Genomic DNA, 25965 nt, shown 5'->3' with positions numbered 1-25965 from the left:
ATTAAATTCCGAGAAGGTCTGATAGGAAGCTCGTAAGTCACCATGTTTCCTTGATGGAAACTTAGTTCTGTAGCATGTGTATCACTGTTGGCTCCTTAAATAAGTGTCTGCCACATATAGAAATGAAAACACTGGAGCAAGATAGTAAAGCTGTTTTGATGTTAATAAATGTTTGGGCCCCTAGAAGTTACCAAAAGTCTCAGGTTTGTTTTTTTAGTGTCTGTACCACTGAACAAAGATTGGTTAGGTGGAAAGTGCCTGAGGTCAACAGGTCAGCACTCGCGAGTTATCACAAAACTGAAAGGCAGTAGGATAAGAACACGAAAAACGGCCGACATCTCCACACTTTTTCAGCGTCTTCCCCCTGAGCATAACCTTATAAAGCGCAAGGAACACATGACCGTGCTGCAATCCTTCTGCCAGTCAGACACATTCCACGATTCTTTCGGCATTAGTCTTCTCAGAGTTACTTTAGGAATGTTGCAAGTAGGGGGAAAAGGCACATTTCTGATAAAATCCCTGAATTTATGTTCGGATTTCAGAAGTCAGTCATCGTTCTCGGAATTTTTCCAGGAAGATATCTAGCCGAGGTCTGCTGTGTTCTTTTTTAATTATTATCCTTCGGTCTGTCTCGTCTTCGTGGATTTAACCCGTTTACTTCCTCATCTTCAACCTCTGATCCAACAGGTCACGTGTGCTGAACCGAGCGCTGGTCCAGAATACGAACCGTCCCGTTCAGATCAAGCCCCGGAGTATGATTGGCTGACGGATTAAGATCGCAGACACCTTGCCCCGCTCTTCTACAAACAGCTTTAAATGATTTAGCTTCAAAATGCTTTAAATGATTTATTCTCACCTCCCATGTGCCCGGGGCATCGGAAAACACCTGCGAATCGATATTTATGCCATTTCGGTATATATTTTTTCTGAGATCAGCTTTGTCCCGAGCACAGGTGAGAAGGGGTGGGGCTAAGCTGAGCCCCCATCTTCCTGAGACAAGCATATATGAAGCAGGCTCTGGTACACATCAGCATCATCCACTTTTTCGCCTTGGTCGCGACGCAGAGAAGAGATACAGAGGACGACAGAGATACGGAAAAGAGAAAAGAGGAAAAGAAAGATGTGTTCTCTTCTGAAGCTCACCATGCTGCTGTTCTGCGTTCAAGTGGGAGAGGGTCACTGGCTGAACACGCTACTGGGTAAGCCTTAAAAAAGGTCATGACCTTACAAAGAAGGTAGAAGAGTCAGGTTTTTTGGTTGTTTTTTTTTCCTCCAATTGATCTATTTTTTTTAATAATTTAGTAGCATATTTAAATGTATTCTAGTGAGACTGTATTTTAACTTTACAGATGTAGAACTGTATGCACAATGCTCATTTTATTTCTAGAAATCTATTTTTTTTTAACATTTTTCTATTTTAATATTTAATCATTTGAAAATGTATTTAAACTAATGGTACAGTGAACCTTTATTTACAGCACAGTGTTCATAGACTTTCTTTTTTCTATTCTTTTATTATGCCTTGTGTTAAGGTATTTAGACTGCATACACCGAAATAATAATACACATTACTCATGGATATTTTTTGCTGCTTTTTTTTTAAAAAAAAAAAAAAAGATTTAGCAGGAGTATTGTAACGTGGACAAGAGGAGTTGTTTTGTAATGCCTCAGAAAAGCTGATTATCAGATCTTAGATGATCTATGGACTGAGAAATCTCCTTGTTTCCATGTCTTTCAGTGTCAGATATCCAAGAACAAGCCACTTCCTCTGAATCGGACCTCGCAGACGAGACGAGGAGAGAAGGAAGAGAAGAAGAACGAGACGAGCAGGAGGGATCGGGGAGACGGTGGGGAGGAAGCGTGCTGCGTTCACGCCGCCACGCAGAGGACCCATGTGGGCTGCATTCGATTCTGCTGCAGGTTCGAGACATCACATATCAGATATCACATCTGTTTAAATTTTTTTTTTTTTTTTTTACAAAGTTTACCAGAAGGCACATTTCTGAATGGTTTAAAATTTCACACAGGATGGTAACTTAGTATAAAAATATCACTGTTCCACGGTATTAATCAGCCATTTAAAAAACACACAAGCTGAAGGTGAAAATTAAAGGAGAAATTTATTATGAAATCCTTGTACAGAAGTCTCGTTGCACATCGTTGTTTATATATCAAAACATTAAAATCTGTAAATTATGGTTCTTTTATTTGATTAGAAGATATTTTGGGGAATGAGTTTATCCTAAAATCTCCTGTCATTACATGCTGAAAGAGATAGTTGCTGTAAGGAGACCCCAAAAAACAAAACAAAACAAAAAAACAAAAAAAACAAAACAGCAGTAATAGCCAAAATCCAAGGAGCAGTAGCCAAAAATAGATCGGTGTCTGGTTTAGCTTTGGTCAACAATGTTGTGTTCTTCTGTGTGTTTGATAGCCGTCATGTATGATAACCTTAGGAACATGCTAAGACGAAAGTAGCAGCAGACGAAAATACATTTTAACTGGTATTTTAACTGAAAAAGTCAGCAACCGTGACATCCAAATAACCTTAACGCAGACGTTTACAATTCCCTGAATCCATATGTTCGTGTTGCAGGTGCGAGACCTTGGCCTCGGCTACGACTCGGACGAAATGGTGCTGTTTAAGTACTGCAGTGGTGCGTGCCCGCGTGTGCCCTCCAACCACGAGCTGACCCTCACCAATCTGCGCTTGAGCGGTGCTCTGCCCCCCACCGAGACCTGGCACCACATGCCATGCTGCCGCCCGACGCGGCATGAGGACATGGCTTTCCTCGACAACGCCCACCGCTGGCACAAGGTCGAGAAGCTCTCCGCCTCTGCCTGCTCCTGCATCGGCTGAAAAAATTAAAACAACATGGACATTTATATTTGGTGGGGGAGAAAGAAAGAAAGAAAGAAAGAAAGAAAGAAAAAAAAAATCGCTCAGGCTGTAAATAAGATTCGTGTTTAGGAACAGCAGGTAACATAACGCTGACCGCGTATCCAAACACGCTGCGTATCAAACGTGCCTCTTGCTTTCTCTTGATCTTGACGTGGCTTCTTTCGCTAGTGATGCTGAAAAGTTCGGCTTTAGCTTGCGAGGATGGTAAGACACCGCTGAGGGATTGCGTGGTCCAAACAACCGTTGGTTGAAAGCAAACTAATAATATATTTATGTACTGTAAATTATTTATTTATTGTTTTCGTTTTTTTTAAGTCTTTTATATTTATTGTTAGTCTTTGTTGTTCATCTGTGCTGTGTACATACAGTGTGTACAGTTCCAATAAAGATTTTACATGATTTTATATTGTCTTCATTACCCGCGTAAAAACTGTTATTAGTTTAGAATGTTCTTTTAATCATAAACTATAAAGCCATTTTCTTTTCGTTTTTCAAAATATAGTATTTCAATACTATTTTATCAATTTTCCGAAACTGATTGCTTTACTTAGTTTACATACTTATTATTGGTTTACATACTTATTATTCAAATATGGTATTTAATAATGAGTCCTTATTTATGTACCATTTGCTTCATGTGCTTCTAACACAGTGTGTTCATTTTCAGCTCTTAACATCTGACCAAATCAACCAAGAACACGCTTTTGACTGACATTAGTCAAGAATGATGTCTTGTTTGCGAAATGTACTACGACAAAGAACATCCTAGCTTTGTGAACCAGTTAATATGAATAATATGATCTGAGTCCAAATAAATTTAAATCACAGTGAAGTGCAAAAGAAACTGAAAATTTAAACGCCAATGTTCTGGTGAAATAAAGTCCAGGTCATGTGAAGGCTCTCACCATGCCTTACTCAGCCGTGTCCGTTTCATCTGGCTCCGCCCCCCAGATCTGGACACGCCCCTCCATGGCTGTCAGTAAGCGAGGCTCCGTGGGGTGAAAGGACAGCGATTGGACGACGGCTTTTCCGACGGGCAGCTTCAGTGTTAATGAGCCCTGATGAACAGACACACAAAAAAAGACTCAATTCAGATTGACAGATAAATCACTTCATTCTCAAAGAGAAATTCAAAAAATTGTGTTGTTTAAACAACCAATCAGACATTTAATACTGCAGCATAGGAAGATTTCACATCCTCTGTTTTGTCTTGGGGGTGTGTTAGAGGTATTGTGTGTGTGTACGGGGGTGTTTAATGTCCCTCACACACCTCCACCAGGTCCCAGCAGTACACGTGACCGTCCTCGGAGCAGCTCAGTACGTGAGTGTCTTTCTCAGACAGGCAGCAGTCCAGCTTGTAGTCTTTATTCTGGTGGCCTGTATATCTGTTCACACATACAACACACACACACACACACACACACACACACACACATGAAACTTCATTAAGCAGCCACAAATGAATCCTTAGATGCAAAATGATTACCTAATAAACTCGATTTGTTCTCATTGACTCTGTGTGTGTGTGTGTGTGTGTGTGTGTGTGTGTGTGTGTGTGTGTGTGTTTTTATGACTCACTCTCCCAGTAGCTCTCCTGTGCTCTTGTCCAACAGACGCACAGTGGCATCCAGACTGGAGCTCAAGGTGCACTGACCATCCTGACTGAAACACACACACGTGATCGGACCTGCCAAACACACACACAAACAAACAAACAAACAAATAAGAGACTTTCCCAGAGACCTTCCCAAACCTGCCAAATATTTATAACACTCACTGCCAATGTAGTCGACGTGCAGCTGGCCCATCCGCAGATCGTAGCGCCTCACCCGGCCGTCCACAGAACTGACACACCCACACACACACGGTGTAAATTTCGATTAGCTCAACACACCTATGCAACTGTCAATCATTCAAGCTTCACATGTCGACTGGCTCATCTGCCATTTTGTAGTGGGGGAAGAAAAGAAGACTGCTCGTTTGGCGTGTTTGAGAGTGATAACTCTAACAGCGTACTCAGATGTCTGGGTTTACACACAGCGTCCGCTCTAAGTTACTATAGAAACGGTGACTTATTAGAACGAGTCCATTAACGAGGAGTGATAAGTTGGGTTCCTACCCAGTCAGCAGCTCATGCTCGACCACTCTCAGGCTGCTGATGCCGTCTCGCGCTTCGTCCAGGGTCTGAATCGGCTCCATCTTCCTGGACCGAGTGTCCCAGCAGCGCACTGTGCCGTCTATAGAACCTGAAACGTACACAGTCTCGTTTAATATTAAATACGAGGCGATTAGCACACGAGAAGCACATTACGGCTACACGGACTCACCTGAGAGCATTACGGTGGCCTCTTCATTAAATCGCACGCAGTTCACCCTCTAAAGAAAGACACGTGAAAAAGAAGAGAAGTAAGTATTTGAATACTTTTAGTTTAGTGTAGTAGTGTGCAGGTTTGAATGTAGCCACACTAATATAAAGCAAAAAAAAAAAAAAATCCAAGCAGCTCCACAGCTCGTACCCCTGCGTGGCCGCGGAGTTTGCGGGTGACCTGCCCGGTCGCCACGTCCCACAGGATCACCGTCTTGTCCGCGCTGCACGAACACAGCTGGCTGTTATCATAAGAGCTGTGAAGATAAAAAAAAACAGGAGAGGACAAATGAAACCTTTACTAGCTACACCACTGAGCAAGCGTAACCTCCAGCATGCTGTGTAGTTGTGTGTGTTTGTGGCCGCAAACGCACTAAACATCGCTACGCGAGACGTGAAACTCTCACCCGTCCACGTCCAGCACCTCGTAGCCGTGACCGCTGTACGTCTTCAGCAGGGCTCCTCGGCTCGCGCTCCACAGCTTCAGGCTTTTATCGCTGCCACATGTGATCAAGTAGTTCCCATCAGCTGGAAAACATTTTTCACCTTTTATTAGGACACGGAATACTAAAGGACTGACGGCTTATTACTGTACTCTATACGAAACTGCAGAATAATGTTCACGACTTCTTTCACATTTGCTCCTTTCCTTCTAAACACATTTGCAGTAAAATGGAAAACTGGGTTAATTTTATTTTGACTAAACATTTCCTTATTTATAGTATTATTCTTTTACACGTCAATGCACATTTTTATTTATGAGCCCCTAGATTATTTACTTTTTCTGGTGAAATTTCAATTTCAAGCCCACATTATTATTATTATTATTATATATTTCCCCAACTTTATTTTTAACGTTAATTTTTAATACTTGTTTACTAGATTGGAAAAAAAGGAAAAACAGACTTTTGAGAAATGATCTTCTAAATTTTTAGGCATTTAAACAAATTTTCTCATGTCTGGTAACAAAATGTCATCTTCTCCCAGACTTTTAAAACTGCATTATAAAAACAAACAAACAAATAAATAAATAAATGTGCATTTTGCATATTTTGATAAGGCACTTAAAGACTATATTCACCTAAAAATCATTATTATTTTTTTAAGAAAAAAAACTTGGTGTAGTGGCTGTATATTACTTTTGACCACATATGAATACTTTTCACAAAACATTTTTTTAGATTTCCATATTTGGATGATTCTCCCACATTTTCTAAACCAGTGAAAGATAATAATATATAATAACAACAACAACAACAATAATAATAATACTAGTAATAATAATAATTTAAAAAAATTAAAATAAAAATTACAGTTAAAAATTAAACACAGTATTTTTAACAAGGCACATTAAAAAAATTCACAATCAACGAATTAACCATAAAATTAAAATAAATTCCTTGCAAATATTCAAAATTATACATTTAATTATAATTAAGAAGATAAAACTCACTAAAACAAGTAAGTTTAGTCGTTAAGTAAGAAAAAAACTCAATTTATAGTATCTAATTGAGGCCTACAATTATTATAACTTTCATGGTCGTTTTCACGTCAGATAGATCTACTTCTATGTATTTTTAATTTATATTTTAATTAGCATTTTTTCATTTTATTTACCGTTAAAGCGCACCGCTCTGACAGCGCCCTGCTGGCAGTCTACAGCCCGGAGGAGGTGCTGCGGGAGGCGGACAGGCTGCGGCCGGGGCTCGGGGAACGCCATCCCTCTCTCAGCCTCTCTGCTTTAGCTTAGCCCTGCTAAACTACTCTGCTAAACATAGCGAAACCTGAGATAGGGTTTATTCAAAACAAGCCTTTTTTCATTACCCTGCTTACAAGCGCCACTTTTTTAGACAAACACAGAAACTTAAAAATAAATAACTAGCTAAGAAACTTTAAAAACTGTCTTGCTATACAGTTAGCGCCTTCCCCTGCCCGTTTTTTCAAGCTTATGGTTACGTCCTAAATCAAGTACTAGCGTACTACGTAGTGTGCCTAATTACTACGCGACCTTTTATACACTTAGTGCACTACTTAGTACAAAAGAGTGCAGTTTCAGACACAGCCTCTGATTCCTCTGGAGCTTTCCCTGAGTAGATAAATAAACTTTATGCACTTGAGCGCCCCTGCTGACTTGGAGTCTAGTGATGGGAAGTTCGGATCATTTTACCGACTCGGATCTTTGAGTCTCGTTTAGCAAAATGATTGAATCTTTTTTCGAGTCATTTCGTTCATTTTAGCAAAATATAATTAAAATGTTACGTGTTACTTCCCTAACACATCTACTACTTACGCAAACGTTGATCACACTACAAACAAGACAAAGCTAAAATGCTATAAGAAACAGAAAACATTAATTCATTGTTTACCTGGAACTTTTGTCTATGATTAGCTCACCTCACCTCTTACCTGACAAGTACTGATGGGTCGCTCTTGAACGATTCATTCATTCTGAACGAATCTTTAATGTGACTCGGGAAGAGCGAGTCGTCTCGGCGAGTGATTCATTCAGTCGCGCAGCATCCTATAGGTTCTGCACTGGAATCAGTTCACCTGCTTCGAGTCTTCGGGTCTGAGTCGTTTGTTCGTCACGTGACAGTGACAGCCCCATAAGCTTAACCAGTGCAGCCTGAGCCGGAAAGAGAATTGATCAGTTCATCTCTCGAGTCTTTCGAGTCGTTCGAGTCGTTCGTTCTTTTGTCACGTGACCACTTCCCGGCTCAGTACCTCAGTCAGTAATACTATAACGTAAAACTGTATTTTTTGTATGTTGGATCATATTTAGGAATTATCACAAAATTATCAAAAGATGTGTAATAAGCATTTTCCTAGAATGAAAAAAAGGTCTGTCCATTTCTGTCACTATGTTTCTGTTACTGTTTCTTGAAGATCTGTGGTGTTATGTAATAATAATAATAATAATAATAATAATAATAATAATAATTACTATGCACCCGTTTGTAAGGAAGGTTGTAAATTAACTTTCTCGATCCAATGCTGTCATGTCACGTGACAAAAGACCGAACGACTCGAGAGACTCGAGAGATGAACTGATCAATTCTCTTTCCGGCTCAGGCTGCACTGGTTAAGCTTATGGGACTGTCACTGTCACGTGACGAACAAACGACTCAGAACCGAAGACTCGAAGCAGGTGAACTGATTCCAGTACAGAACCTATAGGATGCTGCGCGACTGAATGAATCACTCCCCGAGACGACTCGCTCTTCCCGAGTCACATTAAAGATTCGTTCAGAATGAATGAATCGTGCAAGAGCGACCCATCACTAGTCTTCATGCATGTTTTGATTTTAAAAATTACGGTTTGCAGAAAAAAATTAACAAAAAATAAACTAAAATAAATATATGTGTATTCATGTTCCACTTAACTTGTATGTAGCCATTTTGAGAAAAACGTTTCGCTTCTTTTGCAGCTTTAGGAGCCACAGAATGCTAACACATTAACAGACACTTGCGATAACTAATTAGCAACTCGCTTAGTTGATGCTGAAACCACTTCCTTACAAAATTGTTTGACAAAAACATACAAATAGAAACTGTTTCATTTTTTTTTAAATTACTTTTTAATTTTTAATATTTAAAACTTGAATCTTGTGAATGAGTGTTTCCACATTTCAAAATGGCTGCTGCTAGTTTCACTCTCAGAGACAGAAATCACTTAGCCATGTTTATGTGAGACGTGATATTTTAACAGAAACCTCAACCCTCAGAAACATTAAAAATGTTTCTATTGAAATATCTGGCATGTGTTTTTTAGTGCTAATTTGTCGGTAGTGCTAATTTTAGTGCTCATTTGCTGTATTTTAGTTATTCCAGTCTTGTGAGAAGCTAGCAGTTGTGTGTAGCACTGACGTCTCACAGCAAATTGAAATGCTGGTGTATATATATATATATATATATATATATATATATATATATATATATATATTTCTGATATAGAAGTCATATAGAAGTCATTCATGGTGGATTTTTTCTTTTTTGTTAACAACTCCACACTTTTGTGTCAGCAAAATAAAGTAGTTGTTAAGGTCCTAAAAACATTAATCAAATCAACTGTTTCCAGATTCAAAATGGCTGCCGATAGCTTTTAGCCATGCAACATAGTATATATAATATATATAAATCTATATTTCTAGAATTTCCCTTCGGGGATTAATAAAGTTTATCTTATCTTATCTTATCTTAGTGACCATTTAAAACACCCTGACAAGTATATTTAGGATTAACTTATCGAGTGTATACTTTTAAATCAAGCGTGCAATCATTTTTAGGATGCACTTTATCCTATTGTTTACTTCAAACACTTATCTCCATTACAATTTTATATTACTTCTGTAATGCCAAACCTGAGAAGCAAAACATGGACACTAAACATATATTTGAGAGAAGAGAAAAATCTGAAAACACTTTCTGTAATTTTTCCTCCAAAGCTTTATTTACAGTATTACAAGTAACGGTAGACACAAAATACATACAAGTGTAGTTTAATAACTAACTGAAAATGAACAAAATCCATATCAAAGAGGAAAAAAAGAACCATTCCAGTTTTATTATTTCCCTTAAATGTTACAATGATTCTCTTCTGGATGAAATTATAAAGTGAAGTCTTACAATATTGTATCAGGGTAAAGGCACCTAATTGCGTTAACAGACAGAAAGCCTCCTTTCCAGTCTGCCTTAACGTGAGCAAGGAGACAGCATCGAAATTACATTTTACCACATAAAAAGGGAATAAAAAGAGTAAAAAGAAAGAAAAAAAAATGATGTGTGTGTCCTGGTTATTTCTTTTTGCCCTTGCTGGGTTTGGCTAAGAGCGCCGAGTCGATCTGATCAGCACTCAGTCCTCTGACGGAGTAGAGACGAGAGGCACGCTCTTGTAGCGTCCCTCCACACTTCATCCCTCGCTCTGTCAGCTCGGCCTTCAGCCGCTCCAGACCCAGAGCCTCCAGCTCCTCCACCCCGCTCACTGACAGCAGGTCTAAAGGAGCGTCCGCTTCCTGACAGAGGGCGAGAGAGATACACAGTCTCTGAAATGAGCACTGTAGTGAAATGTGATAATAATAATTATAATAATAATAATAATCATCATCATCATCATCATGTTCTTGTGTGTGTGTGAGATTGGCCTGTGAAAAAGAAACTATATTTCTCTGCAGATAAACTCCTCACCTCTGGCTGAGTTGGCTGCGTGTCTGCACAAACTTTCGTCTCAACAATTACGCCCTTCTCAACTTCCTGTTTATCGCTGACATTCTGTTTGTACTCTTCTTTTTCATTATGCTCTGTCCTTCCATGTTCCTCTTTCACTTCTGCTTTCTCCTGGCTGGGAGACGGGGAGCAGGGTGCTGAGTCGGCACTGGAACTGCTGCTGCTGCTGCTGGGTCGGTCCTGAGACTCGGCTTTCTCCTGCTCCCTAGTTGCTGCTGTCGGTATTGCGGCTGGCTGAGAGCTGCAGGAAGGACCAGCGCAAGAGGAAGAGGAAGCGGAGGAGGAAGAAGCTTCAGCTTCAGCTTCACTCTCATCATTCTCTCCATCCGAACTGTCCGTGTCCTCAAGGTCCTCGAGGCCGGTCCTGAGGAAATCAGAACCATCGATATGTTAAAGCTCTCTTTTGATATTATAGGATCCGTTTGTGCAAAAGTGTCTGAGATACAGTTTTTTTTACAGGTGTTTAAATAGCTAACAGCATGTACCCGAGTGTAATGTGACATAGAATGATTTCTGTATTACATTTCCTCATTTTCCAGAGCACTGTGGCTGCTGGATTTCTCACCACAAGCATTTCTTCTTTGAAGACGCGTTTCCGTTTTTTGCAGCCGGGCGTTTGCGGTGTGGCTTTTCGTCTGCCTGGACCACGCCGCTGCATGAAGCCTGCATGCCTGGAAGGAGGAAACAAACCAAAAAAAAAATCTAACTTGCTTCAATTCTGGCCCAAGAAAAGGCTTACTTAGGATGAGCATAAACCCGAAACCTTGTTAGCAAAGTAAAAATAAGTGAAACAGCAACTCTGTAATTAATTAATGATCTACAGCCATACGAGGCACCTAGATAATTTACATGTTGCTGTTCACAGATATTATTACCAAAATAATAATAATAATAATAATGTTTACATGTATGTGAAAAACCCAATTTGTAAAAAAAAAAAAAAAAAAAAAAAAAAAGTACAAAAAAAATAATAAAAAACCTTTGAGCACGGAGTCCTCCAGCCTCTCGGAGAGGTCATGACACTGCTGCTCGTACTCGGAGTCCGTGAAATGATGTTTGGGCTCGGCCAGTTTCCTCTGAATCCTCTCCAAACGCCGCTGCTCCTTCTCTGCATCACGGTCAGCCTGCTTCTTCAGCCACTCGGCCATTCTGAGCTCGAAGAAACACGCAAACGCTGCCTCGTTACTCTCACATCAACACTCATCATCATTATTGCACCAATACTTTTTCATTTTTAGTGCACCCTTGTTGGCTTTCCCCATTTCCCCTTCGTCTCTTTCCCATTCACTTCCAACAGGACATGCAGCGTTCAGTTTTTGAATGTGGCTGAGCCTTACTCTTTCTCGTGATTGACATCTCGGAGTCTCCGCCCACTCAGATCTCTGCAGGCCTCTCGATTGGTGGTTTTCTCAATCTGCGCCCCGAGAGCTCGCAGCATGGAGCCAAAACCTGTCACACAAACATATTCGACGTGGTTCGGAAACGGGAAGACGCATGCACAGTTCAGTCTGAGAATAAAGAACGCAACTGGAGTGTAGCTCAGAAATAAATGAAGAGTTCTTTAGTTTATTTTTTCTGGGGATTTTCTGGGGACACACAGTCAACATCATCAGTTAGAAAAAAAAAATTACCTCCTTTGCCTCCACATAAGCGAGGCTCGAGGCGATAAACCGCTCCAGCTTGCAATCTCTCGTCGCCACCTGATATTCGGCCATTGTTCTTCACGTAGAAATCCACACACGAGATGCCCTAAATAGGAAAGATAATTATGTAAGGCATAAAAAAATGCTGTTATAGGAAAATAATCAACAACAGGGTGCTGTGATGCGGCCCCAGTTGAAGCAGACACTATTACAAACATAAAATAATTGATTATTTTCCTATAACAGGAAGTCCAGAAGTCCAAATTTTTTTAATATATTTATCTATTGTTTAATTACTCTGTAGTAATGTTTTCAGCATTTGGTATTCTTCTCATACAATATGAATGCCTCAGACTTATCTAACTCTTGTTTTTACGTTGTGTCCCTCCTTTGTGTATATTAAAAAAAAAAGAAAAAAATGATTACATCTATATAAGCTAGCATATCTATCAACGCCATTTTTGTATCTTATATAATCAGTTCTGTCATGTTAGCCAAGAGCGTTAGCGAACACCTACATAGCAGTCAGCTTGAGCGCTCAATACTAAATAAAATTAAATTAAATTTACACTATTAAACTTACTTCTCCGGGGCTGAGCAGTCCTATCAGGTCGCTGACCGTCGATTCGTGTGGAACAGTAAAGTTAATAAATCTTAAAGACGGAGAAACAACGAAGACCTCCATGTTTACTGCGTCGTCGCTTTCAACTTCAACGCCGTCGCGTTTTAATGGCGTCATGCACTACGCGGAAGAGAAATGACCGCGCATGCGCACTACGCTTGTACAAAAAATGTATCGATAAAATATAAATTTTATTTAATTTCTTTCTTTTTTTTGGAAGCGCTATGCCGTGTATTATCTCCACACACACACACACACACACAAAAAAAAAACCCGCAAATCCACTCTCAAGCTGAGTTGTTTTACATTTTCCCCCTTTTCCTTAGTAATATTTTATTTATTACAGCTCTTTTAAACAACACTTCAACATACATTTTTTTATTCGATGTATTATACTTTAATTTTTATATTTTAATAGTTCTTTTTAATTTATCTTGTTTTTTAATTGCCTTGAAATGTGCTATATAAATAAATTTGCCTTGCCTGGTTGAAATAACACAGATAAATCTATATTTCATTTAATTTACATGAATATTTATTTATTTATTTGCTGTTTTTATTATTTGTTTACTCAAAAAATTGAATCACTCAAAATGAACAAATGGATGATAATACTGTAATGTAATTTTTGAAGCACCATAGACAACCTTTTATATTATTATTATTATTATTGTTGTTGTTGTTATTTAATTTCTAAATATTTTGTAATTTTGTGCCCAGTTTGTGAAACTTCTTGTGTTGGCTACGATTGCACTAATATGCCAAATTGTTTGTAAATCCTATTTTCCCTTTAGTAATTTTAAGGGGGAAAAAACCATCCTGTTTTCAGCGCCGCAATTATACGTCACTACGGAAACGCAGAGAGACCATTAAAGTTTAGAGCAAATCGCGTTGTTTAATTTTTCTTAAAAAGAAATTCAAAACTCCTCATGCTGTAGTTAAGTAATTTTTATATTTATACGATATATTCATAAAAGGAGGTTTGTTGTTTTATATGTCTTTTCCTCAGCTATAATCTACAAAATCTCCCCTCGTTCTTCACAATGACATGATGCTATGGCTGAAGCCCAAACAGCGCATTCGGCTAACTGTACATAAGCACTACATACAGTACACAAGCTAGCTGTATGTGCGCCCTATTTAGGGGACTAGAATGTTGACTTGTTAGCCGTTTGAGAGTGGTTCAGTCTCAAAATGGCGGCTGTGTACAAGGTTGTGAGCAGCGCGAGACGCAGAGGAACGTGTTTATTAATAAAACCTGAAGTTTTTCTAGGCAGCAGATTTTACAGCAGTGGTGATGAAGGGATTTCTGCAGGAGGAGAAGAAGAGAAACAGAAGAGTGGCTTTGCTGCTGCTTATGAGCTTCACTCCGAGCTGAAACAGCAGCAGGACACCAAGGTCTGATCTCAAGAAACTGATTAGAATACATTGGATTTCAGTACATATCAGATTGTGTGAAAAAAAAGTGTTCATTGTACCACCTGAGGTGTTTTAGTCCTCTTATACCACATCAATTTGCCAGTAATTACAAATTTTAATGTATTAATGTAATAAACATCATGTTACTTTTTATCCATTTATAGTTACATTTCAAGTCAAGTCAAGTGGAGTTTATTGTCATTTCAGCCATATACAAGTACACAGTGAAACGAAACAACGTTTCTCCAGGACCAAGGTGCTACATAAGACAACACAGAACAACATAGAACTACGGGGACTACATAAATTACATAAATTAAACGTAAAGTGCACAAGTGCAAACATGTGCAGACAGCACAAGACAGAACAGACAGTACTACATAACTAATTTAATGTCCATGAAACAGATAACACCTGTTATCACTTGCTCTGTAGCAGCTCTAAACAGTTGTTTCTTAATCATAGTCTCTTTTTTCTCTCTTGAATTTTATTACTAGTATTATTATTATTATTATTATTATTATTATTATTATTATTATTAAGCATTTTTGGTGGGGCCAAGCACCCGGACTTGGTGAGCTGCACATTCACAGATGTGCTACAATTGTTGTTGCCCAAGCGATCATAGGAAAGCAGAGCTGTACCTTTAGACAAAGAGATTCAAATATATAAAACATGGAAAAGGATTTTTTAAAAATCATTTGATAACATTTATGGTATTTGGCAGACGCCCTTATCCAGAGCGACTTACAATTATCTCATTTATACAACTGAGCAGTTGAGGGTTAAGGGTCCAGCAGTGGCAACTTGGTGGTGTTGGGATTTGAACTCGCAACCTTCCAATCAGGAGTCCAGCATCTTACCCACTAAGCTACCACCTGATAATGTTTGTTAGGCATGAATTTCAAATTGGCAAACAGGAAGTACTCTTGAAATTCAGACACTGATGAGCGTTAACTTCAGTTTACCTTGGGGAATCATAGGAATGTAGAACTGTGAAATTAAATTAGGAAAATTGGGGAAGTTGTCAGTTTCTGACCACAGGTGGCACAGTCATTAAACATTTTGGGGGCATTAGGGTGAAGTCCTGAAGACCAAGTCTCTTGACAATACAGCCTTTCATCCTGTTTGATGCATTTGCCAGTCCGTTATGGGAGAACGGTTTTGAATGTCAAAGTTCCTTTGATAAATTTTGTTCAGACAGGTCTCATGATGATGTGAGCCAAATCTGGCAAAAAATGGACAAAAGTTGGAGGAGGAGGAGCAAAAATGGCAGTTAGATTGCAGTAAATGGCAGTTAGATTGCAATAAATGGCAGTTAGTAAGCATTTTTAGCATGCTGTTGTAACTTTTGACCAGTAGGTGGCATTGGCATGAAATTTGCTGCATAGCCTCAGGTCATGGTCCTCAAGATGCCTACCAATATTTGTGCCAGTGCTCAAAGTTGTTGCTGAGATACAGCCTCAACTCCTGTTTGGCGGCTTTGCTGTCAGATTCGGTGGCCCATTACGGGAAAACCCTTTGGAGTATCAAAATTCTTTTGATAACTTTTGTGAGGCTTAGTCTGAAGATGACGTGTACCAAATTTGGTGATGATTGTACAAAATCGAAGATGGCGGAAAATCTAATGAGGCGGAAATTGACGTCATAGGGTGCGTTGAACTCGTCTCGACCCATGGAATCCAGGGATGGCTTTTTGGACACTTGGTTCAAAAGTTATGACCATAAACGTAGTTCCAAAGTAGGCCCAACCTTGACCCGATGTTAAACGACATGTTACCTAGAAACCATCTCCTTTGGTTTCTAGGTAACATGTCAAGCCACCCTGTCATTGATTATTTCCCTAGAACAGCATGCCCTCAAGTGTTTAAATCCTTACGAGATTCCACTACTGGAGCAACTAATGAAAATCTACGAATCAAAATTAACATTTGTAAACTTATTCCGCAGCTATAGTGGTAATTCCTTCAGTGCCATGTTCTTCTTTTTTTTTTTGTGAACATTTTTGAACTTGCCTTTGCCAAAGATACACAATCAGTTCCTTCAAGTCTGGCCTTTACCTTTATATCAGAAGCACAAATGCTGCCATCATCCTCCCAAACTTAATTAAAAGACTTATTTCCGTGAACTAAAGCTAGTGTTTTGTTATTACTTCTAAAGGTTTACTGTAAACTGTTTTTTTTCCGTTTTTTTTTCTCGCAGAGCCACAAGATGCACAAGGTTCGTAACGACACCCAGTCCTTTGCGTCACTGTTGCGTCACTCGCCGTTGATCCAGATGGGTCCGGCTAAGGACAAAATCGTCATCGGCAAAGTTTTCCACGTGGTTCAGGACGACTTGTACATCGATTTCGGTGGCAAGTTCCACTGCGTGTGCAAGCGGCCCAAGACGGACGGCGATAAATATCGGCGGGGCAGCGTCGTTCGGCTCAGGCTGGAGGACCTCGAGCTGACCTCCCGCTTCCTGGGCGCAAACACCGACGCCACGCTGCTCGAGGCCGACGCCACCCTCCTCGGACTACTCGAGGGGAAAGAGGCCAAAGAGAAAGAGTAGCTATGGACAGAGTAGCTACAACTCATCGGGGACTGTTAAATATTTGTCGTTGTTCTGTGAACAGAGATTAATAAATTGTGTTTGAAATTCTGAACGTCTAAAGGAACGGCTTGGTAAAGTTTATTTCTTAAGTTGAATTATTGTTCTAATACGTTATCGTTTCTATAGCAACGACTTACACAGGGATTTGTACAGCAGATGCGCCACTTAAAAAAAGTGTAATCATTGATATGACGTTTTCTGTAAGAAGACATTTACTGAGCTTTTTTGGAAGGAGTCTCCAGTGTCAACGCTTCGTATCACGCAAGTGTAAAGCTAACTTTTTACGTTTTCCGACATCTTAAGGACAGAGGAGTTTTAACACTTTGTGCTTTCTTGGCATCACGACGTTCCGAAATATTCAGTGTATTTATAAAGGGATAAAAATGACCATGTATCATTGTTTATTTTAAAAAAAATACAGAATTCACTGATATAACTTGGCATATGCATTTGCTCTGCTAATTTATTTCAGCAGTTTATGTACAAATGTCATTTACGCACACACAGGTGATAAAGAAAAAAAACACTTTTTTTTCTCAAATCACGACTTTATTGTTAAGCAGCGATTGTTTAAGAAAACAACCTGCAATGAAATAATACTATAAAATAATCTTCACTGAGGCTACAATGGCAGAGTGGAAAGCTCAGATTGCATATGAGATTAGAGACAAATACACGGTGAAATGTTAATAGGTATGTGCCGATAGCGAGGTTTACATCATGATAATTGTCTAACAATTAAATCTGGTTACTGATATCATCACAATATTATTTTAAGAAGATTACCATTTTTAGCTGCAGCACTTTAGATGGATCTCCCATTCATTTTTTTTAAAATTTCTTCTCAGTTTGGATAAATAGAAACATTGTGACCAATGATAATCTCGTGCAGGCCGGACATTATGATGTATCGTCTAACCAGTTACCGGCACACGCCTAGATACGCATTAGATATGCAGTGGTCTACTTTTAACAAGTCCAAATAAGAGAAAATATCTTCTAGGTTATCAAAGGCTATGAAATAAGATTAGTGACATGCACTTAGGCACGGTGCAAGATTTGTTTGCTCTTAATATACATGCAGCTGTGTGTATGTAGTGCAACGCAAATCATGTAGGTTTAGGTGGCTAAGCTCTTCATGTTGCATAGTCATTAAACATTACTAAGGTGTCTGAGGTGGGTCTAGTTAGCATTGAAGTGGTTAAGGCAGACTAAACTGCGCCGACTGTTTTCCCTGCATCCTAGGATTATCGATGCTCCGAGAGGGATCTTCATTCTCGTCTGAATTTTCTCGACGCAGCTTGGTTCAGGAAACTCAGCCGCACATGGTCAGGTACAGCCACTGTGACCGAGACAGACAAGTGTTAATTTGTAAACTCAAGGACTAACACCACTGAGTAATATGACTTAATTTTTTTTCATACAGTGTCCATAAAAAAAATAAAAAAAAATCCCATAGAAAAAGCTCAGAAAGCAGCCATTTTGATTTCATAGTCACTTTAAGACAGTGAGTGACACTTTCTCTATAAAAGTACTACGTTACGCAAACGCAACCATCCGAAAAGAACACACCTCCGAGATGTTAAGCTCGGCGACCCCGGAGCCGTCTTTGTCAATCTGCGTAAAGGATCCTGTATGGACAGAGATATAATAAGTATAATTAATATTTACGGAACGAAACCTTCAATAAGCAAGCAGTTTCCTTTGCACATATACATTATGTACAGGGGGAGTAGGAAAAATATAAATAAACAGATTATGTATAATTATAATGGGGAATATGGTGAATTTGTCTGAAAGGAGATGTTTGTTAAACATTTATGGAAGGAGTCTCCAGTGTCAGGACTTCGGAACAGTCAGCGAGTTTAAGTTTTATGGACAGAGGGACTTAGTAACAAAGTGCAATTTTTCTCTCTTTTTTTCCCACAGGAAGTGAAAAGGGAACGACTGTTTATAGTTGCGACTTGAACTAGCTTGTTTCTGAGACGTGAAGTTGATTATTTTCCTATAATAACATGCCGCATCATCATTTTTGTCCTTAGATAGATCATAAAATAATCATGTTATCACTGAAATGGTTGATGAAGTAAAAGGGGGCTGACAAATCAAACAGAGCAACAATCTGTGTATCTTCAATGTATATATCTTCAAGATCACACTAATATACTAAGTGATAAGAGCAGCTACTTACTAAACATGGCCTCGAGTTTGACCAGGCAACAGATGAAGTTATCGAAGTCGATCATCTCTTGGTCGGCGTAACGCGCAACCAGCACTTGGTTCAGCTTGTTGTTGAGCTTAAACCCTAAAAACGGAGAAACAGATTTCAATGAAAGTAACAATGACTTAGAATGGAGTGATTTAATAGAGAAATGTTGCTATTAGTGGTATTAATTTGTACTAGTCGACTAGTAATTCCAAAAAACTTGTTGGCACATTTGCATTTCTAGCTTCAATGCTTTTTAGGCTACACCGTTAACATTGAAAACCAAACAAATCTGTGTAATAAATTGGCAAAATAATAATTATGTGTATCGTTTTACACTATTTAATGTACCGATTCTTAAAATGTGCTCGTGTGGATGAGCTGAAACTGCGGACACTGAAACTAAGAGCGCGCAGCAAGGAAGCTCATGTCCATCAACAGCTTGCTTCTAGCTCAATTGCCTTCCTTCGAGGGAGGATACAAACATTCACAGCAACGTCTGGGAGCTTTTTCCACTCTTTCACACAATGCTGTTCACACCAATGGAAGGACTGTACTTCAATACTGTTCAGCTTTAGCGTGTAGGATTGGTCATTAGTTTGGGAATGGACAGGAGTGGGACTTTTTTTAACGTACAACTCTCCACATCCATTTAGAAGCAAATGAAGAAAGTGATCACCATTCAAGGAAAACGTGATACTGTGGAGATCTTAGATATGTAAGAACCATAATAAATGTCAGAGTAGTTTCTCTGATTTTAAATGAGTATGGTGTTTTTTTTAAATCTATAGATCATGAAATAATGCTTACAGAACCATTATTTAAAATTTTCTTATCATGGAATTATTGTCATCCCTTTTCAACCCTTACAGAAGTAGTAATGTCTTCAAACAAATATGCGTTTGAATAAAGACATCTGTCGCCTTACCAGCAGACTCCAAGGCCAATCGCATCTCATACGAGCTCATGGTTCCTGATTTGTCCAGGTCAAATTCCCGGAAAATTCCCTGCAGCGATGGTGGAGAGAAGCCAGGAATTAAACAACGGCACGGTCTTATGCTTTCGAGTTAAAAGTTGTAGCTACACAAAAGATCTACAAGTAGAGACGTCCTTCTGTTTGTCACTCACCAGCCACTTCCTGATCTTATTCCACAGGATCTGGAACTCTACGATTCCCAGACGGGCGCTTCCGTCTTTCTGAGATTCACCTCAGTCAAGGTGGTGTGTCTTTATTTTAATGCGTAAGATCGTGCAGATACAGGCATGAGCGTCAGTTCGCGTTCACTTTAAACACCAGAATCGGGGGAAGAAACGTGATCTTTGAGCGTGTCAGCTAGCCGAGGCTACGGTGGGGACAGGCTCGGCGTCCACTTTCGGTAGCCTCAGATTACTTTTCTTTGCTGACAGGAATCAAACCTGATGTGATCTTCTGCTATAGTGGCCCATTGAACTCAAGATTCTACATGCTGCTATGTTGTTACGTAGAATGTCTACATGTTGTCTACGTGTTATGTAGAATCGTTATGCTTTTCTGCTCACCATGGTTGTAAAGAGTAGTTATTTGAGTTACACTTCTTTTTACAAGTATGTACACAATAAACACATGATGTAACAGAGACGTACACTTAATCTAATGTGGAAAAAACCTTCATTCAACATGGAATTTTTGACATCTATAAGGCATCTATAAGCAAAGGCTGTGTGTATATATCCGTGATCAGTGATTTATACCAAAAGTTTATGTTTTCTTTGGAAAAAATGTTAAAACAGTTTATAAATAAGCTAAAGATCATAAGTTTAGATTTCAACACAGTAGTCTAATCTAGTTTATTAAGAAGCGATTGTTGGATACATCCATGAGGGCCACCATAGACCTGCATGCCTCCATACTGAAGCCGTCCGTCTTCAGATCCCGGTCTAGGGGAAAAAAAAAAAAGCAGAACACCACCATTTGTTAACACTCTCATTCTCACACACACAAACACGCAGGTCCGTAAATAGCATTTATACAAGCTTACGTTTGGACACTACTCTGTTCAGGATGGTCCTCAGCTCATGGACTGATATCTCCATATCCTACAGAGGGAGAATGTGTTACATAACCGCAAGAACAGCGATAGCGATTTGAGAGTTTGGATGTGTATGTGCACAATCGTTGCACCAAATGACCAACTGTTGCACCAAATGACCAACTGTTGCACCAAATGACACACTTACCTCACCGGAAAGCTGAGCAAACATGTTTCGGAACGAGGAGTCAATATCTTCCTCGGTGATCTCCTCCTAAAGACACAATATCACACACACAAATGTTAGTAAGCTTGCCTTTACTTAAAAAGCTAGCTGTGTTTTTCCATAAGAAGTCTGTGTGTCTATTACAGTACGTATTTTTGTGTTTTTTTTATTATTAATAATCATATTCAGTAGACTAATTCTGTGTGTTAGGGTAGATAGCAGGCTTTCTAAACTTCTGCTGGATGATTAAAATCTTATTCAGTTATAACAAGAACCCCTAAATTAGTGTCAATTCGCTAGATCTGTTATGGCCTTTACCTCTTCATCCAGTGTGAACGACACCTCATCGTCCATCTCTCTGAAACAGAAATAGAAGATAGACAAGTGTCACATTTATCACAAGTAAATTCACTGCATAACTCAAATGTTAACTACACAAATAAGTATATAAGTAAATAATAAATGATACAAATGTAAAACTGTGGTTAATTATTCTCTGTTGAGAAAGCGTAAATAAATCTCAAATGAATCAATAAATCAACAAATAAACGTCGCTCACTCCGTCTCGGACTGTTTCTCAGTAAACACGCGGAGAACGAAGTCGGCTTCTTTCCCGGGTTCGAATGTCGAGGGAACGATGAGGTATTCGCCCGGAGGCAGCCGGAGTCGCGTGCTCACCTCCCGCAGGTTGATGAAGGTCTCAGAACGAGCACAGGACTGGTTACGAAGGAAAAACTCCTTCTTCAGGTGAACGCCCTGGCAACCGCGGTACTGAGAAACAAAAAACGTTCGTTCATATCGAGTGCAGTTTTACTTTAGCTAGCTAACTTTGAATACAGAGGTGCCACCCTAGCAAAAAAAAATATTTTACCACAACAACCAGATGAACAGGCAATTTTTTTTTCCTTTCACCATTACGAAAAATTGAGGTAATAGTCTGGTGAAACTGCTACTTAATAACGAGCAACGCCCCCATTTTCCTATCGATTAAACAGATTGTAGTCCCGCCCACTTTTTTTCTATTGGCTCACAACAAGAAGATTGTCCACAAATGTTATTTTACTGGGGTTTGACCACTTCTTTACGTGAAAAATCAGAAAAGTGTAGTTTTCAAGGTGGTTCACGTATCACCGTAGCAAGGAGTCAAAAATCGTAAATGTTCGCACCTTAATAAATATCAGTAGTTCTATCGATTTTTCTACTTACAATTTTGATGAAAACACAACTTGAAAATGCTTTCAAAAATTGAAGTGTTGAAGTGCGAATGGACTAATGAGCTACATACGCTGACGCAGATTATGTTACATTAGCTAACTAGCTAGCTACACGAAACCGATTTACGTCAAGCTCGCCAATTTTACTGTAGTGTCTTTCCCAACCAAATGTAATTGGAATCCAGTACAGCCAAGTTGTTTACCTCGTCTGGGATCTGCAAAAGGGAAAGACAAGAGGCAGACATGTCACATTAGCACAATTTCATCGATACTGTAATTCAAATACAAATAAACAGCAAATTTTGAGAGATTTTGCTTATTTCACTTAATCGCAACTTTCAGAATCTTATGCTCGCGGATCCCTGACCTCGTAGATGGCGAAGCCGATGGTGTGCATGTCCTGGCCGTGCTTACGGTAGCGCCGCCGGTCCTTCTGCATCAGCGCCACCAGGAAGCTGCACGCCACCTCGGGATCATCGGGATCATCGTCCTCTTCCAGCAGCGTGATCTTGTACTGCGGGTTGATCCAGAACGTGTCTGATGGATAGACAGGGAGAAATGATGAATAGAACAAACTCACCCTGTATAGTCGGTGTGATTAGTGAACTGCGAATACAGTGTAAATATGTAGACGTGTGTGTAATGGAGATATTGTAAAACAAAATTATATGACATGTACAGTGTTTAGATCATTAGTATGTTATACGAGTGTGTGCGTTGCATACTGGGATGATTCCTGCAGCCTCCCGCTGTGCTCCCTCTCCTCCAGTTGCCTTCGAACTTGATGGTGTTCCAGAAACTCAGACTGTCATCACTTAGCGCATCCGGTGTCAGGTTACAGATCTCCAAGCGCGAGAACTGACGCTTAAACTCCTGAAACGACATCCTGACAGAAAGAAACAGGACGGGACGAGGGACAGGATTAGGTAACCTAGGCTGAATTTTGAAAGAATGTTCCACAGACGAGCAACAAGATCAAAACATCTATGTAGATGTTATAAGCTACATGACAAATCTTAGCATTCCCAATAGTATATGAATAAATTGAGCCACCTGGTACACACTAATCCCAAGCCACACACTAGTAGACTAAATAGTATGTCAAAAAAGGTATAGTAGTAAACATGCTTCTACATCTGGATAGTATTAGTAGCTCCACTTTTAATGTTCTGTGCTAGTGAGGATGGATTGGGTTGGATTCTGTCTCACTTCGTTATGTCGCTTTGGATAAAACTATCTGCCAACACAAAGAAAAAAAAAAAAAAACAACTCACCAGAACTCTCCGTCCTCTTTTTTGCAGTTCAGTTCCTCTCTATCAGACGGATCAATCTGATTCCATTCGGATGAACTGAGGAAGAAGCACGGTGATGTTAGCACACATTTCAGAACCCAACAGCTTTCATATACAGACTCGTTTTCATTTCCAGAATGGGATTTCTGGTTTGTCTGAGACTACTAATTTCAGCCCTTTAGATCCAAAATAACCTGTTACATTTCTTCTGGTCCAAATTTCTCACTGAACATCAAAAATCAGTTCAAAAAATATATTTATATAAAAGAGCTATTGTGTTCAACAATATAAAAAGGCTGGAGTGTGTAAGTCGGGCACTAAAATATGACGTTAGTGGGTGTCCTATCCTCTAGATCTGATATATTTTGCATTTTAGAGATGATTTGGACTTTGAACATGAGACTCATTCTGATTGGCCGACTCACTTGTCACTCCACGCCCCTGTCCACTCGACCTGCCCCCATGGGTTTCGGATACGGATCAGCCTTTCAGTGTTACCGCGGAAATCCACCTAGACACACACACACACACACACACACACACTTATTTAAAAGAATAATTATGTGCTGTCCCTTTTAAGGGTCTTTACTCTTTTTTCCTTTTAATCCTTTTAATTATTTCTGACTTAATTTATTACTTCCTTCCTTTAAATTTTTTTACTTTTAAATCTTTCTAATTCATCACCTCTCTATCTATTCAGCTTCATTTAGATTGTTGAGTGCAATTTGATTTCCAAATGATCTTTCTCCACCTGCCATTTTATCAGTCATCCATCTGATTCGTGTCAATTTTTAGGAACTAGTGACTATCAGTATCAATTTTCTGGAATTCCTCTATTTCACTTCTCTCTTATCGCTCACTTTTCTCTTCTCCTTCCTCAAAAGCAGCTGTGCTGATTACAAGGCTAGAGATCTAGATAAATATAAACGCAGTGCTCACGACCCACCTCTTTGAGTCCTGTCACAGAGTAAGCGTGACCTTTCACCAGCTTCTTGAAGGTCACCGCTTCCATGTCAAAGGCACTAGTGATCTGTAAACAAAAAAACAAACAAACAAAAAACCCCAGAAAAGCTGATTACTTTCCATAAAAGCAAAACCACATTAAGTTTCATAAGAAGTAATAGTGTATGTGAAAGTGAATGAAAACCACAGGAGAGGAGGAAAAAAAAAAAAAAAAAAAAAAAAACATGGCTAAAAATCTATTTTGTAGTGGCTCTAACTGCTCCCCGGGAACTCTATTATTGCTATATCCTGTGTCCCTAGGGTATAAATTATAGGTTGTACACACACACACACCCACACACACACCAAATCTCTTCATCACTCATCACCACATGGAAAAGCAAAGAGATTCCATCAGAAAAATGACGATGCATCGATGTAGAAGGATGACAGATTCAGATTTGCAGTTTTTTTTTTATTTTTTTTTTTTAAAGAAAATCAGTTCTCAGGCAGCTCCCGCATCTGGAAGTGTTGGACTGAATAAGCTCTTCCTCAGAGCAACCCATTAAAATGCAGCACCTGAACATCAAACCAATAGAGAACTTTTTTTTTTGGCAAACAACTTACACTGACACATTTGGTGAAAAAAAAAAAACGTATACCTATAAAGTGATATTAATAGATAAAATAGCCTATGAATAGAATAAAAGGTAGAAGGACTTAATGAAGTCGAGAGTTAAAGCAGAAGTTTTATTAGATCTTGGCTGTCCACACTGATGGCTATGTGTATTTTGCTGCATTTTGCTCCTCCAGGTCACGTGGTGGCGCCGTGTAGACTCACGTCTATAGAGCAGCCGAGCAGCGATCCTCGTTCCAGGGCCTTTGTGATAATGCGGGGCAGATCTCTGGGCGCTGACCTCAGCTCGTACATCTCAGACACTCCGCCTGTGAAATCCTCGAAGCCCTCGGTGGTGGAGCCTCCAGACAGAGCCTCGTACGAACCGTTCAGCCTGGAACGCAAACATAACTGATAAAAATAGCCAGGCTTGCATGAATATTTGCTACGTACTCACTTATAAAGATCGTTACTTAGCGTAGGCTTTCTCCAGCAGGGCGCTCCAGAACTCGGTCCCTTCTTCCGAGTGCACAAAAACAAGCTCTCCGTCCTTTACAGGCAGGCGGTCGTCGATGACGATGTCCACCCAGTCGCCGAACTGCCAGAACTGCACAAGCAACGACATTTGGATTTGTTGGCCAACCAAATTTCTAAAAAAAAATCAGTGCTTTGTGTGTACGATTAAAATATT

General features: G+C 39.5%; 5 protein-coding genes across 7 annotated transcripts in view; 2 read left to right on the top strand and 3 right to left on the bottom strand.

The window, feature by feature from the left end:
- Nucleotides 1–2101: 2101 nt before the first annotated feature.
- wdr83 (WD repeat domain containing 83) lies at nucleotides 2102–7669 on the bottom strand. Its single transcript, XM_026948007.3, has 10 exons — nucleotides 6885–7669; nucleotides 5675–5795; nucleotides 5419–5524; nucleotides 5230–5278; nucleotides 5022–5148; nucleotides 4680–4747; nucleotides 4481–4589; nucleotides 4173–4287; nucleotides 3808–3960; nucleotides 2102–2856 (listed from the first exon to the last, which is right to left on the bottom strand). The coding sequence occupies exons 1-9, from the start codon at nucleotides 6985–6987 to the stop codon at nucleotides 3814–3816; spliced, it is 945 nt and encodes a 314-aa protein (XP_026803808.1). The 5' UTR covers nucleotides 6988–7669; the 3' UTR covers nucleotides 2102–2856; nucleotides 3808–3813.
- Nucleotides 2582–2866, top strand: LOC113547598 (persephin). Its single transcript, XM_026948014.3, has one exon. It carries the CDS (start codon nucleotides 2582–2584, stop codon nucleotides 2858–2860), a length of 279 nt encoding a protein of 92 aa, XP_026803815.2. The 3' UTR covers nucleotides 2861–2866.
- Nucleotides 7670–9687: 2018 nt separating the features above from the next.
- sde2 (SDE2 telomere maintenance homolog (S. pombe)) lies at nucleotides 9688–12887 on the bottom strand. Its single transcript, XM_026947998.3, has 7 exons — nucleotides 12717–12887; nucleotides 12122–12239; nucleotides 11828–11939; nucleotides 11470–11639; nucleotides 11056–11161; nucleotides 10452–10854; nucleotides 9688–10279 (listed from the first exon to the last, which is right to left on the bottom strand). The coding sequence occupies exons 1-7, from the start codon at nucleotides 12870–12872 to the stop codon at nucleotides 10061–10063; spliced, it is 1284 nt and encodes a 427-aa protein (XP_026803799.3). The 5' UTR covers nucleotides 12873–12887; the 3' UTR covers nucleotides 9688–10060.
- Nucleotides 12888–13915: 1028 nt separating this feature from the next.
- mrps28 (mitochondrial ribosomal protein S28) lies at nucleotides 13916–17210 on the top strand. Its single transcript, XM_026948013.3, has 2 exons — nucleotides 13916–14153; nucleotides 16377–17210. Exons 1-2 carry the CDS (start codon nucleotides 13950–13952, stop codon nucleotides 16725–16727), a joined length of 555 nt encoding a protein of 184 aa, XP_026803814.3. The 5' UTR covers nucleotides 13916–13949; the 3' UTR covers nucleotides 16728–17210.
- A 396-nt stretch (nucleotides 17211–17606) lies between these two features.
- Nucleotides 17607–25965, bottom strand: part of capn1b (calpain 1, (mu/I) large subunit b) — a 29726-nt gene continuing 21367 nt past the window's right edge. For all 3 annotated transcript variants that reach the window (XM_053229356.1, XM_026947988.3, XM_053229355.1), the window contains 18 exons: nucleotides 25748–25881; nucleotides 25500–25668; nucleotides 24663–24746; nucleotides 24142–24227; nucleotides 23699–23773; nucleotides 23150–23310; nucleotides 22792–22961; nucleotides 22628–22639; nucleotides 21770–21981; nucleotides 21529–21568; nucleotides 21193–21258; nucleotides 20994–21051; nucleotides 20828–20892; nucleotides 20104–20172; nucleotides 19904–19982; nucleotides 18961–19074; nucleotides 18342–18400; nucleotides 17607–18111 (listed from right to left, as the gene is read on the bottom strand). In XM_053229356.1, coding sequence (XP_053085331.1) covers nucleotides 18085–18111; nucleotides 18342–18400; nucleotides 18961–19074; nucleotides 19904–19982; nucleotides 20104–20172; nucleotides 20828–20892; nucleotides 20994–21051; nucleotides 21193–21258; nucleotides 21529–21568; nucleotides 21770–21981; nucleotides 22628–22639; nucleotides 22792–22961; nucleotides 23150–23310; nucleotides 23699–23773; nucleotides 24142–24227; nucleotides 24663–24746; nucleotides 25500–25668; nucleotides 25748–25881 — 1680 coding nt within the window. In that variant the 3' untranslated portion in view covers nucleotides 17607–18084. The remainder of the gene's footprint in view (nucleotides 18112–18341; nucleotides 18401–18960; nucleotides 19075–19903; nucleotides 19983–20103; nucleotides 20173–20827; nucleotides 20893–20993; nucleotides 21052–21192; nucleotides 21259–21528; nucleotides 21569–21769; nucleotides 21982–22627; nucleotides 22640–22791; nucleotides 22962–23149; nucleotides 23311–23698; nucleotides 23774–24141; nucleotides 24228–24662; nucleotides 24747–25499; nucleotides 25669–25747; nucleotides 25882–25965) is intronic.

The sequence above is a fragment of the Pangasianodon hypophthalmus genome, chromosome 25 (assembly GCF_027358585.1).
Source record: "Pangasianodon hypophthalmus isolate fPanHyp1 chromosome 25, fPanHyp1.pri, whole genome shotgun sequence".
Lineage (NCBI taxonomy): Eukaryota > Metazoa > Chordata > Actinopteri > Siluriformes > Pangasiidae > Pangasianodon > Pangasianodon hypophthalmus.
This window is presented reverse-complemented; position numbering and strand designations above follow the sequence as displayed.